The sequence below is a fragment of the Dermacentor andersoni genome, chromosome 8 (genome assembly GCF_023375885.2).
Source record: "Dermacentor andersoni chromosome 8, qqDerAnde1_hic_scaffold, whole genome shotgun sequence".
Taxonomy (NCBI): Eukaryota; Metazoa; Arthropoda; class Arachnida; order Ixodida; family Ixodidae; genus Dermacentor; species Dermacentor andersoni.
Genome location: NC_092821.1, coordinates 120368318 through 120383412, shown reverse-complemented (window position 1 = coordinate 120383412; position 15095 = coordinate 120368318). Strand labels below are relative to the sequence as shown.

The 15095-nt window shown below is 47.2% G+C and overlaps 1 protein-coding gene across 1 annotated transcript in view; it reads left to right on the top strand.

Moving 5' to 3' along the window:
• Nucleotides 1–15095, top strand: part of LOC126529107 (uncharacterized) — a 63902-nt gene continuing 48807 nt past the window's right edge. The window contains exon 1 of the mRNA XM_050176710.3: nt 1–1086. Coding sequence (XP_050032667.1) covers nt 975–1086 — 112 coding nt within the window. The 5' untranslated portion in view covers nt 1–974. The remainder of the gene's footprint in view (nt 1087–15095) is intronic.

Sequence of the window (15095 nt, the reverse complement as noted above, 5' to 3'; positions counted from 1 at the left end):
CCTACCGAAAAACTCGAAACTCCGGGGGTGCCCCAATCTATAAGCGGTGGGAGAAAGTGGTTCCTCCTCCATGCCAAAGACCGGAGAAGGGAGGGGAATAGGAGAGTGAAAGTAACGCGGCCGTTACGGAGAGCAGCCGAAACGATGTGACCTACATATGGCGGCAACGACGGTGGGTCTTCCGGACCTCACCGGGCCCACTCCCTCTCGCCCGCACCGCCGCCGCTTCCTTGCCGACTTTCTTTTTCCCGAAGTAGACTGGGCGCTCTGCAAGCCGTCGTCAACCGCGATCTTAGCCGACCGAGAAGCAGAGAGAGTGAGGGGAGTGCATGCACACATACACACCACACTCACAGAAATTCGTGCGGGTCAACCCCCCCGTTACAACTCGTGCGCAAAACTAGCGACGACGTCACGCTGTTGTTGCCGTTGGCCCCATCGTCGCTCGACCGTCGTCTGCTTGATCGCCGTGAGCAGACGACGTCCTCCGCCTTGCGTCGGAGTGTCGTCTGCTTCGTCTTCACTCTGAGCAGACCCGACGCCGACTGCGAGCCGCTTGGGAAATTTGGAAACCGAAACCGGAAGCCGGAGGACGGAAGCAGTTGGGCCTCCCCACCCCCTCTGACCACTCTTACTTCCCTGCCAGACGACGTCGGGCATCCATCGGCGAGCCACGGCAAACCACGTCCTCTTCCTGCCACGGGACATCGCGGGAACAGATGGTGGACTGAACGTCTACCGGTGTTGTGATCGTCTGTGGGCGTGCCTAACGTCGTCTGGAAGTTGTGATTTCGTCTGCTTTCGAACTTCGATCTCTGTCGGTCTCTCGGACAGCGGGACGTGAGTCACGTGATTGACATCGCGCGCAGTTCGGCAGGTGCGTGGACGGACGGAAGGGGACGTTTCGGCTAAAAGAAGAGAGATCGGTTTGTTTGTACAGTGATGAGGAGGTAGCCCAGCGGATTGCTGCCGAAATGTTTTCGAAAGAAGTCTGCATAGCCGTCATGGCGCTGTGCGCCGTGAAACTGGTGACGTCTGGTGACGAGGTGGTCCTACCGTCGTCTTCATCTGGTGTGAACATAACCGGTGAGTTATCCGTATGAAACGGTTTTCCGAGTTCATTGCGCTCAAGTATGTCCTAATCGATGGATAGCGTTTATAAACTTTGAACTGTGTCACAGCTGCATAAGCTGAAGTATCTCAGCTTCAGAAAATTTACTGTGTAACGCGCAGCTGAGTTCAAAGAGCGACCAAATCTCAATCTTAGTACCTTTTGCGCGCCTCCAAGGAGACCAACGGTAGTCTTTACAACGAACACCTACATGGGCGACATTCTGCAGCCCGGCTTGCACACAGCAAAATTGACGACTTGTTTATTTTAGCTTGGAGAAATATTTGAATCGGCGAATGATTGATAAGCTTTTCGTTCTGTCTTCTTCGTGTAGTGTGAGGCTACTGTTTCTGAACTGCTCTAGATACTACAAAGAGCTGAAAAAATAAGCCGCAGTAAAAAGAAAAAGAAAGAAAAGTCTTAGGTGAACCACGTTATCGGCATGATTTTAATGTGAAAACGTGAGTAGATAATCCACCTCTAGGAACTTGTGCGCAACCGACGACAGTCAAGGCAACGCTCAATAATTACACAAAAGATAGGCGATTATCAAGCAGTGATAAGCAAACAGTATAGGTGGCACACGTTCTTAAACAGACAGACTTATGTGACTTTAAAATTTAAAGATAAACATTTTAATGAAAAGAAAGAATGTAAATAAAGATAGACAATAAGCTAAACCGCAAAATAGGTGTCGTATAATCTGATTAGCTCACTCAGGCTAAGGGATCCATTTCTCGGCGCCATATTTCAAATAGGATGCTGCTAGAGATCATCAATCGTCATAAACACTAGAAAGCAACACAGTCAGAAGCTGATAAAGGTATCCTTTCACAACAGTACTACCACTCACTTGGCATGGCCGGGAAAGGGTGTTTATTATTGGCGACAACGAACGCCTAACTGCCTCTGTATTGAATTTTACGGCGAAACTTCAGACCTCTTACGTCAGTGTGACGTCGTGAATTACCAAGGGCTTTCTGGCATTTGGGATGTTCTTGAGCATAAAAGAAAAGATCTTGAAACTTTCTGCGTTTAGCGTCTGCTTGCTTTAGAATGCAACGTAGTTTTTTTTAATTTCCCGTCAAGAGTTTAACCAGACCCCCCAGGCCACTGTCAAAATCAGTGACGTCACTGCGAGCTTGCGCGGGAATTTCCAGGTGGCGTCGCCACTGGTCTTTCTTTCTTTCTTTCTTTCTTTTTTTCTTTCTTTCTCTTGGTTTTTTTTTTCTGACTCACCAAGACTCTTGTCGCGGTAAGAATAGCCGTTTTGCTATTTCTAAAAATATACTGAACTCAGAGAATATGTCTTTAACAAAAGCTGGAGATGTTTGCCTGACGGACTGCCTGGCACACCACTCCAGGCGTTGGGTGAAACGTATATGATGTACGCCGTGATCAGACGAGCACAAAGACAGCACCTGCAGCACCCACAGACATGCACACATGCTCAATTAACCCTACTTTCGGCTGAACTGTATTATTCATATATTGCTTCCCCCTAAGAGGAAGACGGTTCAGGCGTTTGTGGGTGGGAAATACATTTTTTTTTACTTTTATAGAGAGTGGGAATACATGCGTGCCACGAAGAACATCCCCACGATTTGGCTCGAAAAGGAATTCCTGCATTTTTTACCGTACGTCAAGGCTTCATAGGTTTTTTTTTTACAGTGAACCTGTATATAGCTAGGGATCCGTGTATTTTTGTTCTCCACGAGCACAAACTATCGTCATCAATCCATGGCTCATACCCCCGTACGCATTCATAATCCTGCAAAAGATGCAATGGCTCATAGCCCCTTAAGGCAGAGGCTACAAGCATTCAGCAAAGTGAAGCGAACAATGCTTAAATTCTTTCCAATCACACGTACATCCTACAGTACAGCATGTCGAAAACTGTCATGATCAATGGCTCATACCCCCGTGAGCAAGTAAAAAATGCAATGACTCATAGTCCCGAAAGGTTCATGGTTACTTTGCGTGAATCAGCTACGATGACACTACCCCTGTGGTCGTTGTCGGTGATTTCAATGTGGATGTTTGGTAGAGAAAAGGGAGCGGTTTACGCGTTCCGTGTTGCAGACATATCGCTTGCGATGCCACACCTATGCGGCTCAACCGACCGCCCAGCGGCGTATGTGCATCGATTTGACATTATCAAAGAATGTCATTGCAGTTGCGAGTGAAACAATGACCACCGATCAAGAGAATAAATGAGTTCGTACTTTTGTTCAAAATTATGTGTCACCTCCGAGTCGTGTGCTAAACAGCTTTGCTGGTCAACGACCTTCACAGAGTGGAATATGGATCACGATTATTAAAATCTCACTGTCTTACTTATATCGATCGCGTCAGCAAACAACCTCCAATGAAGCAGGTGGAGCATATTAAAATGAAGCTTTCTTTGGCTTTCCATTCACTTTGCGAGGACGGCTGTGTAACCGAGTGAACTGGGCCGATCCCGGAGGCTGCGCATAATCAAAGGCGATTAGCCGATCCTGATACCGGTGCACGATATGTGTGTCCTCGCAACGAGCTTAATTAATGTCGTTTGTACAACGCGTGCCAACCCCGGTGGAAGTGCGACTTCGCAGCAACCGGCGCGACTCATAGTAGTAATTCACCGACAGAGCTATAGCGAATATAAGTGCCCCTATCAGCACGTATCTCGGCAGATATACCGGGAAGCTATCGTTCGACTTTGACGACGAATGTCCTCCGATGGTTTCTTCCCAATTTTCACTATCCTTTCTTTCTCTACTGGTCATGAAGCCAGTATGGGCCTACAGCTTATATTATCGCCTATCCGATATACCTGCTAGACTATCTCCGAAATGTCCAGACTTTAACGTAACTGGCGCCCTTCCATCTCGTGAAGATTTGTAGGCGGCGAAAACGAAAAAAACAAAAAAAAAGCAAGAAATACTGGCGCATAGGAGACATTCGGGACATCGTTATAATCACCCGCAGAAAATCCCGCATATTAATGCAAATAAAAACTTGTGGTTGAGCATTACGCGCTCGTGACAACACGTGATTTCGGGGCGTACACTCGTCGGTCGGGGTGGGCTTATCGTCGCTATTTCGAGCTTCTCTGTGATGTACTCAGATCATGTCTCAAACTTGCATCCAGACAGCTTAACGCGACAACATCGGGGTGAAACGCTACAAAACGCTTCTGTTTGTTTGTTCGATTGTTTGTTTGTTTGTTTTCCTTTCCTTTCTATTGTGCCCGCTAAACGTTCAACCAACTTGAATTAAAGTTGTTGCATTTCAGAGAGAAAACGGAATTCTAACTGAACGTAAACCCAACGTCTTTATATAGGGACCCGATTTTCACAGAAAATATGACCAGCGTCGGTAGCATAAAAAAAGAAAATCTGAGGCACAAAGTTTGGAAATCTGTAACTCTGCACCCAAATGTATAGACATCGCAGTTCTGCTAACTGCATCTGTTACATGATCTGAAGCGGAGAAACCTGAGATGTGAGTTTACACCTCGGGCGGAACTTACAACGTCCACGAGGATTTTGCAAGTCTCACAAATCTGTATACTATAATATGACAGATTGGTGTATAATACATCAATTTTGTCCGCTTTAGATGTCTTATTAGGTTCAGCTTACGAAATTCTGATATCCTTCTTTTTTTTTAAATTCCTGAGTCGCGGTGCTGTAAACGTGATATTTGAGCTTTCTTAATTTTTTTTTATTTCCTAGACTCTTTCTTCAAAAAGCTTGACTGCCTAATGTAAAGACTGATTTGCTACAGCCCGTTGACTTTAACATATTCTTTTAAATGCGACAAGCTCCGTCAAAGTCAGTGCACTGAATGCAGAGCAAAGCTATTTAATTCTCCCATCTCGCGTATTTAGATAGGAGTTCCAGAGGTCAATCTTCCTTTTAGTTGATTCAGTTATGCTCTTCAGTGGAGGGCAGTTTATGCCACTTGTTGCAAACAACTATATTTCGATTGTGCAGGGGCGTATTTATTAGACCATTTTCATGCTTACAAACAAGAGTTCCCAGCAACACTAAGCAACTAAGCTTGAAATAGGTTCTATATATTGTTGCATTTTTTGCGTATAATGTCTGTCATTTATAAACTGCCCACCTGCTCTGACCCAAGGGCCTGAAGTATATAATAATAAACAACAGACGTGCCCCATAAAATAATTAATACTTAATTTTCACAATTTTTTTCTTTAACAATGGTATTGGAGATTGTCGCGTCAATATTGATGTCCGCCGCTGCCACAGCGCTCGGTCAACAAAAATATCTGAGTCCGGTATCACTAATATATAAGAGAGTTCATCTACTAGAGACACAACACACAGTTCACCGGGAACGCTGGGTACTTCGATTGTCTGAGCAGCACTGTTTTGTGCAGCGCACTGTATAATTGCGCATTATTAACAAATTCGCCTGCTATGTTTGGCCCGAATCATGGCTACGCCCTCTATGATTGGATGAAAAAAAAATGGCGGAGTTTGATAATCTCCAGTACAGTACCCCAGAGGATGCAAGGTTCAAATGCCGGCAGGGGTCCTCCAGCATGATGATGATGATGATGATGATGATGGTGGTGGTGGTGGTGGTGGTGGCAACAATCATTTGAGCATCCCTTGAAATTGGGTGGTAGCATACGGCACCAAAACACGTGTTCCTTTAAGGGGACACAATTCGAAACACTGAACAAGTGACTGACAGTATGTTAATTATGTATGTATGTTAAGAGATACATTTTGTTAACTTTGTGGTGATAGGCTGATTATTTTAAAAACAGAAAATGAAGGTCAAAGTTTCGTTTTTTTTTAATTTGACGCCGGAAACCGAGTTCCGTTACGTCAGTGTGACGCCACACATTTCAAGTATCTTTTTTTCTTCTTGGTATTTTTGCTTTGTGGCTCAGTAAAAGTCATTGAAGCTTGCGACGTTCAGTCTCTGGCTCGCTTGAAATCAACGTTTGTCCACTTTTACAATCGGCAACAAATCGACTAGGCGCCGTCACTCTGTGACAACAATTGACTGACGCCGTCAAAATGTGTGACGTCATAGCAGGCTGGTGCGGCTACTTCCAAGGCGGCGTCCTCAGCCGTCGTTCGTTCTTGCACCTCTTCTGGCTTAGCAAGCCTATTGTCACGTGGCACCACGTGACACTATTCTCTAGGTGGTGTGCAAATATTCGAAACTTTCGGATAACGATTCGTGTAGTGTCCTAATCGATTCGGTCTTCGAATCGAACAGTCGCTATTCATAAATGCGAATATTGTTTGGTAATAATTTTCAAATATTTCAAAACGCCAACTGGATCCAATTAAATATAAAATGGGAGCAAAAGTACGGTGAATTTTCACCCCGCGGCCATGGCATAGCCATAAAACAAGAGAACTTGCGTAGTGGTGGGTAGCCGATCTTTACAGGCTATGCAGCGGTCATTCGCGCTCTCCGAAGACTCCTGTACATGCGAAGAAACTACTTGTTGCCTCCTAATGCTCTGTTTGCGCTTTTATTAAACAACGCTTTTTAAGGTACTACGTAATGACAGAAACTTGCCAACTTAAGAATGCTAAGATGTGAACGTTCTTGTACCCGCCGTGGTTGCTCAGTGGCTATGGTGTTGGGCTGCTGAGCACGAGGTCGCGGGACCGAATCCCGGCCACGGCGGCCGCATTTCGATGGGGGCGAAAACACCTGTGTACTTAGATTTACGTGCACGTTAAAGAACCCCAGGTGGTCGAAATTTCCGGAGTCCTCCACTACGGCGTGCCTCATAATCAGAAAGTGGTTTTGACACGTAAAACCCCATAATTTTTTAACACTCTTTTGTATTAATTGTGACAACACCTGTTCATTCTTCGAAAACTTCTTGAAAAGAATTCGACATTCGATTCGATTTGCCTCTGGCACCGTTCGATTGGTATTCGATCCGGTTCTCAAAATATAACTATTCGCACACCCCTACTCTTCTCACGAGAATAGTGTATTTTTGTGGTGTTGTGGAAAGGTAACTTACTAATACAGCTCAGCCAATTCCCCCCCCCCCCCCCTTCAGTGTCTCTTTAACGTTTCTGGTGCATCTAAATGTTTCCAGGGACACTGCAGAGAAAAAACAAGTTGACCTGTGCTGTGAGATGGCGAGTCTGCACAAAAAAAAAAGAAGAAAATTCCATTCTTACCGTGACAGGAGGCATGATGTGACAGACAAGACGCACAAAAGGAAAGACGGGTAGCCGACGTCGCATTGGAGTTTCCGCACAAACTCGTTGTGACGTCATTGATTTTGACGCCGTCTGCTCGTGCCTAGTTAGTTCTTTTTTTATGGGTAAATATGCACTACACTGCATTCCAGAGGAGCCATAGATTTGAAATTAGATTGTTTCGAGAGCCTTTGCTGGAGCGCCACAAGAAAGCCCGAATATTAAAAAAGACCCATTGAAATTCATGACGTCACGGCGCTGATGCATCGGCACAAAATTATAGAAAAATTACGGGGTTTTTACGTACCAGAACCACGATCCGGTTACGAGAGACGCCCTAGTGGGGGACTCGGGAAATTTGGACCAACTGAGGTTCTTTAACGTGCACCGAAATCTACGTACACGGGTGTGTTCGCTCTTCGCCCCCATCGAAATGCGGCCGCCGTGGCCGGGATTCGATCCCGCGACCTTGTGCTTAGCAGCCCAACACCGTAACCACTAAGCAACCTCGGCTGGAGGCAAAAAAAAAAAGGAAGTCCGGCCCTCATTTTCTCCGGTAATCAATCTCTTGCAGCAATATTTACGAAAAACAGTTTTGAAATATTTATTTGTCTAAGGTGCTTCTTGATCTCTCTTTAAATGCTTTCCTTCAGAAAGTATGATGATGATGATTTCCATTGGCATCCCCTTTGAAACGGGGTGGTGAAAAATAGTCACCTAACCTGCTTGAGCTGATCAGGTTTTACTAAACCAATCGCAGACTCTGTAACTTTTCCCCATCTCTCCTTGATCTTTTCTCTCTCCAGTAAGAACATCTATCTCTACATTGTAACGTTACCTACGCCACTAACAACCACTGGCCCATCGATCTCTTCCTTGCTTTTTTTTTTATTCCGTCAGGACTCTAAATAACTTATCGCTTATTTCGAAAGCTGTCTGGCTGGCGCTCTCACTCCAACATCGGAGAGCTTTAAATTAGGGGAAGAAAGCGGCTTGCGTACGCAAGAACTAGGGGCGACGGTACTGCGCGTGCGCCGACTCTGACGTAGGGCTCCGCGCATGCGCAGTATACCGTGGCCCCTAATTCTTGCGCACGCAAGCCGCTTGCGTTCCCTAATCTAAAACCCTCTATTGCTGTATGCCATCGACAACGCGACACGTTAGCGTGACTCTCCGAGCTCTGCCCGGCTGACCACGGACGTGTTTCGCAACGCCCCCTGTAGGCGATTACGTCATTCGCGAGCCGGGCCGAGCTTGCACGCAGAGAGCCTGCGTGCGAGAGGCGATCGTGCCACTGCTATACAGAGCGCAGACCGAGACTTCGACCGAGTCTATATAAGGGCTAACGGGACCGTGACAAAATATCCGCGCACGCTACAACCTGCATGCCTGTGTATACTTGACGTTCGCGGCCGATCGCGTGTTTGTGGGGGGCTGTTTTCGTGCTTTCACCGGAAGCGAAGCAAAACGGCAGGTCATCTTTGCCGAGTAAAAAAAAAATATGAAAGTAATAAGTGAACACGGGGCGTGAAATGTTTATTCGGCTGGCTGCCTCGACCTCGTGTAAAGCTTCAGCGGTCTTGGAGGACGGTTTGTCGCGTTTCCACGGAAAGTGCGAGATGTAAATGGTGCCTGGAATGTTCGGTGAACATCCCGAACGAGATGTTCTGTGAACATTACCGAGGCATAAGAGATGTTCAGTAAAAAACAACCCGAACGAGATGTTCTGTAAAAAACATCCCGAACGAGATGTTCTGTGAACATCACCGAGGCATAAGAGATGTTCAGTAAAAAAACATCCCGAACGAGATGTTCTGTGAACATCCCCGAGGCATAAGAGATGTTCAGTGAACATCTCAGTGACTGAGGTAAAACACACCACAGCTTCTCTGCTCTTCCTTCTTCACGGAGTGGGAGGGCTGATGATTCTTCTTTCTCTCTCTCTCTCTCTCTTGTATGTACGACGCTTTAGTGCGATCGCATTTTCTACCAAGCCATGTGCTTATGTAGGAACGTGAAGGCCCTTTCACAAGTGACGTCGTGGAGAGAGCAGGCCTTCCGTTTTACAGCAGGCATTGGCGGGAAGCCACCTAGCGCTTCCATTGAACTGACTCGATAAACTTCGGATTTCGTATCACCAGACCTGACAGGTTGTTTGGCACTCTAGTAAAGAGGTCGCTTATGCGGGGTATCTCGGCCATCACGGGACAAGCCCCCCTCTAATTTCTTTCTTTGCTTATTTAAAGAAAAGTTATACTCTGTAGGAAGATGCAAATATTGCACTATTTCTCAAAGGTCTTCTCGCACAACTTGCATTTTAGTACTCTAATCGATAACTTAATTAACCAACTTTATTTAGCCAACTTTTGAAACAACGGCTTCTCAAACCGTCGCATAGATCAGGTGTAAGGGCACCCTGTATAAAGCTGGTGCGGAACGCAACACGCCGAGCGTTTCGCTATAGACCAAAATCATTATACTCTCCGTATACTCGATCGTATTTAGGGTCTACTCAGCAATATGAACCGACTAGCCCAGCAACACGTACTTCCAGATTATACTCTCGCACCCTCATTGGAGCAAGCGCACGTCGACAGCTGTCAGCGCCGCCAGAGCAGGGCTGCGGGTTCGGTGTAGAGCGAGCTGTCGACGGAGCCACGGCGAAGCGATCAATGGCGGCAAGCACGCGGATAAGAAGAGGTTCAGCGCCATCACGCGTTGCTCTTTAGTTCTTTCGGGCAGCTCCAGCCGTCACCGGCAAAAGATGTGGCTGCCCCCTAGAAGCGCTGCGAAAGACTTCTGGTCTACGCGAATTATGGATGCCCGTATAGGTATTCCGAAACTATAGCACGCGCTACGGATTCTCTTTCGACCGACCTTTAAACAGCAAGATGCACGTGCTCAACCCCGCGGAACACACACACCGCATCTTCAATTGTGACTTTGTCGTTCCAGAGCTCATGGTTTAGTTATATATTTCTCAAATGGTGAGCGTTACGCTGCCGCCACGTGGAAGAAATGTCAACGCGAAGATTCGTTCGAAATTTGCACCAATGCATTAAATGGGCACACAAAAACGATGTGTCAAGGAACTCTAGAAAAATAAGTTTTAGGTTGCGATGTATCAGTAAATTACCCTTCGGCAGTAACAAAGCAGCCACTCTTGCGGTGAGTGAAACCTTGGTAAGCCAGAGAGGAGGCAAAAACTATAAAAGACGTGGCGCCTATGCCCTCAAATTTGCGCGTCAACTTACTGTGACGTCACGCATTTCAGCAGCGTCTCTACTGAGGTTTAGTTGTTCTTTCCCTCGGAATCGGCAAAGGAGTACTAGATCGCATTCTGCAGCAGGACTCAACCTTCGAAGACTTCAAAGCTTCGACGACATTTCGTGCGCCCAGAACGACAAAAAAAATCACAAAAATGTGCTTCGACACTCATGACGTCACGTAGTAGCGCCGAGCTTCCGGTGAACGTCAAGAAAGTGAAGTTTGGCCTTCCGTTTTTTTATATTCAGCCTTTTGCCACCAAACGAATGAAAGTGTGGAGTTTAAGAGAATAGGTGACAAGTTTAATCTGACTCAATGATGTCACACTTTACGAACACGTGCTAACGATAATACTCGTTTATCGTACGGCTTTTGCAAAACCCTCGAGGGTCGCGTCGGCTGTGCGCCTGGTGCGTCAGCTTCACGCGGTTTGCGCAAGGCTCTGACGCACCTTCTGAAGATCGACGGGCCTGTGCGACCACCGGCCGTTCGCTTTCCTGACCTTTCTCGAGCGCGAAAATTCCGGGGTTTCACGTGCCAAAGCTACGTACGGTGTGATCGTGAGATGCGCCGCACAGTGGAGGACTCCGGATAAATTTCAACCACCCGGACCTCTGCTACGTGCACCTTAATCGAAGTGCACGAACGTTTTCGCATTTCACGCCATCGATATTCTTTCTTTGAATTTAATTTATTTAAATATACCTTGCAGGGCCCAAATGGGACATTGAATAAAAAGGGGAGGGGGGAAGGGGCGATACGTGAGATGTATGCATAGCAATCATGAGTGGCTTTCGCAGGGATCGAACTCGCGACCTCTATAGCTCAGCTCTGCAAGCAGCGGCGTGGCAACTGCAGGCTATACCGCAGCGAGTCGCTCAGAGAACCGTTCTCTCTCTCTCTCTCGTCTTTCTATTCCTTCCTTCCCCTTTCCCTTTGTAGGGTAGCCAACCACACGCTTTTTCCGGCTGACTTCTCCACATGCCGACGGCGCCGGGACGTCGTTTTTTGCTTTCTTACATTTTTTCTTCTCCGAGCTCGTCCACGCTGTGCTGCACGTTTGGACCTCCCTACATTCTGCAACCCTTTCTTCAACTCAGCGTCTCGTCGACTGTCAACCTGTGCTTGCAGAACGGCGCGCAGATATCTTCTTCTTCTTCTACTTCTTCTTCTACTTCTCCTCCTCCTCCTCCTCCTCCTCCTCCTCCTCCTGCTTCGTCTTCTTCTTATTATTATCTGCAACAATTTGTCGTGCGCAAAACGTTGGAACTTGTATTACGCGCTCACGACTGCACTTTTACTTTTGTAGGTCGCTGAATCCGGTTTTTCGGAAGTCACCGTATAGTATCCCGCTTCCGATCTGACCCAAACCGGACCGTATAACCAGGGATGGGGGTTGGGGAGGAGGGGGAGAGGAAGCGAGAACGGAAGAAGAAGAGAAACAGCTTATAGCAGGACGGCCCCGGAAAGAGCTTTTCTTTCTTTTCTTTTTTTGAGAACGGAGGCGGCGCGCGTTCACCGGTCGCACTGACTAGACGCACGCTCGCAATGTCGCGATTACGTCACCGAAACCAGGAAGTACACATACACACAGGAGAAATGGCCGCTTTCATCGTCAGCGAAAATAGAGACGGAAGAGGCGGGGGAGGATCGGAAGGGAGATCTCACTGTTCTTTTTTTTTTTTTTTTTATTTCCTTCTGCAGATTCGCTGCCTCATTGCGTGCATTGTGCGGAAGTCGCGTATCCATTCGGCACGACGCGAATCTCGTGTAGTTACTGCAGTTGCTATGATCTACAACGAAATGGCATTTCTCCTGATCACGAATATATATATATATATATATATATAATGCTGATCTTAAAGCGACTAGCTTTCTGGACTCTTTCGCCCGTTTTCGGTGTTGGTCGGTGGGACTCGGCAAGGAAAACGTTCGTTCTTTCGTTCGTTCGTGCTAATCGTTCACACTGAAAATTATCGTCGATGGCTTCTGAGCAATTTTTCTCACTTTCTAAATTTATTTTCGTGATTGTTGCTTCTGGCCTGGTTATAGCTCAGTTTCATTAGCGTTGCACATGTGGCTGTCACAAATTTCGCAATTTTCTTTTTTTTGTGATGTCGCACGTAGTGTTATGTGTAATGTGCCATTCCATAATGGCGTTGTGTTTAACCGTGAGTTGAATGGCGCAGGAGACGGTCACGTGGCAGCAGAACACCGTGACGTTTCTGGCACTGGCTCGGTCGTCTGCTGTGCCGCTACATCGGGCCGCGCCTTGAATTAACACAGCTGACGACCGGAGCAGACGACCGGAGCGAGAGCGAGTGTCAAAACGTCACAATGTTCTGCTTGCACGTGACAACCTCCTGAATCATGACGTCGCTACACTCGTACACCGCCTGGGAAACTAAACTGAATGTGGTTCGTAGAAATGATATATTATAACAAATTACTTAGGTGCGAGAAAGAAAATCTTCAGAAAATGCTAAATAAAAAAGATCACTGACAATTACGATACTCCCTAATGCGAAATTTGAGCGCAGCTTGTACGTGTTTTCATTTCGCGATGTATTGGCTGGCGCGGACGATCTGTCTCGTGCGGCACGTTGCAAACGGAATGAAGTGTGGCGCGTCTGCCTCGCTAATTACGAGATCGCGAGAGGCAGCGCGTCGGTGACGCGTGGGCGCGATTCACAGCGACCGCCGAAGAGAGACCTCTGCTCATGCAGCGCTTTGTTTTCATATGTGTTATCGGTGGACGCGCTCGCCGCATGCCATCGGTGAATAGACGACAGCGCGCTCCTCTGGCGGCATCTCGTAGCGGTTGTCGCCGCAGAGCCCGTCTTGCGCGGCACCACGCTTTTCTTCGCACGCTTTCGTCATTCCTTCCTCCTCCGTTTTCCGCCTCATGGTTCCGCTGTACCCTCTTCCTCCGCTTTCCTCCTCGCTATCGCCGTCTTTCATTCCCCGCTGCGGACATGTTCGCTCTTTCATCCTTCGCTGTGCTCGTTCGCTCGGTTACTCCGAGGGACGACGCTGAGGGACACCGACGCAAAACGCAGGAACGGGTGAGTGACTGAGTGAAACAACTTTATTTGGTCCACTATAGACGTAAGCAAACTCCACGTCACCTGGCTAAGCCCACTCGGGGATTGATCCTGGTCTGATCCTGGGCCCTAATTAGCCTCATCATTTCCTCTTGAGCGAAAGGGGGACCGGCAGAGGCGCAGCCCCACAGGACGTGTTCGAAGTATGCATAATCACCACACAGAGGGCAGTCCGGGCTTGGGAACCGTTCGGGGTACATAGTGTGCAGCGCCACGGGGCTCGGGTAAGTGCTTGTTTGCAGGAGTCTGAGAGTGACTGCCTGGGCCCTGCACAGCGAGGAGTGCGACAAAGGTAGGAGTCTTCTTGACAGATAATTGTATTTGCAGATTTCGTTGTACGAGCAGAGAGGCTTGGGTCGCCCAGGAGAGGACGCGTTGCTCAGCGCACGGTCAGTCAAACCTCGTGCAGCTGAGTGCGCCTCCTCGTTGGGGTTGATCGAGGTACCCTCAATGGTTCCAAGGTGCGCAGGGAACCAGGCCAAAGAGTGATGTTTCATGTCTTTGGCACTTTGGATGATGCGTAGGGCCTGGGGAGCCACCATTCCCATCTGAAAGGCGCTGACAGCGGCCTTGGAATCCGAATAAATCGTGTCATGTACACTGCCCGTCAATGCAAGGAACGGGTGCCTAATAGTTTCGCTCCAAAAAAAGAGACCGAATAGAGACGTGCGATCGTCATTAATTCAACCAATCATTTGAGTAACCACGTGCGTCGACTTTACACTCCTTAGCGTCGACACTTCGTTGACACTTTCCTTTTTTTCTGTCGTTGTAATACATTTGATTAAAAGAACTTTGTCGAATACAAAGTTTTTCATTACTGTTTATACTAGTTCTAAAATATTGTTTCGTTCTTAAAATATTTTCTAAAGAACTGCCTCTCTCGCCAGAGTAATTTGGAAGGTTGAGAATTGTGTGGTAAATGAAAAGATGCTAGTTACCCTCGGCTCCATTCGCAAAACTGCGAGCCAGTTTCGTTGCGTTTTGTCTACGTTATCGTCCTGGTGGAATTGTGATATATACCTTTTTCTAAAAGATGGCAACCGTTCCACTCTGTAAAGATGGAATGACAGCGAAATCACTTTGCTTTTCGTTTGAGGACTTCGACTGTCGTCAACTTTCGCTGCAATTCCACCTTCACACAGTGGAATGATTGTCATTTGTTTGAAGTGTCTGATGATGCGAGTTAGAACAGTGGTTGATGTTCGATTGAAACTCTTCATTTTGCCAGGGTAGTCACAACTGCTTCACGATCACTGTGATATACTCGTACACTCAGTGGTTCGACTGCCACCCTAGATAGGTTCTTGGCTAAAAAAAAATTAAATTATGGGGTTTTACGTGCCAAAACCACTTTCTGATTATGAGGCACGCCGTAGTGGGGGACTCCGGAAATTTCGACCACCTGGGGTT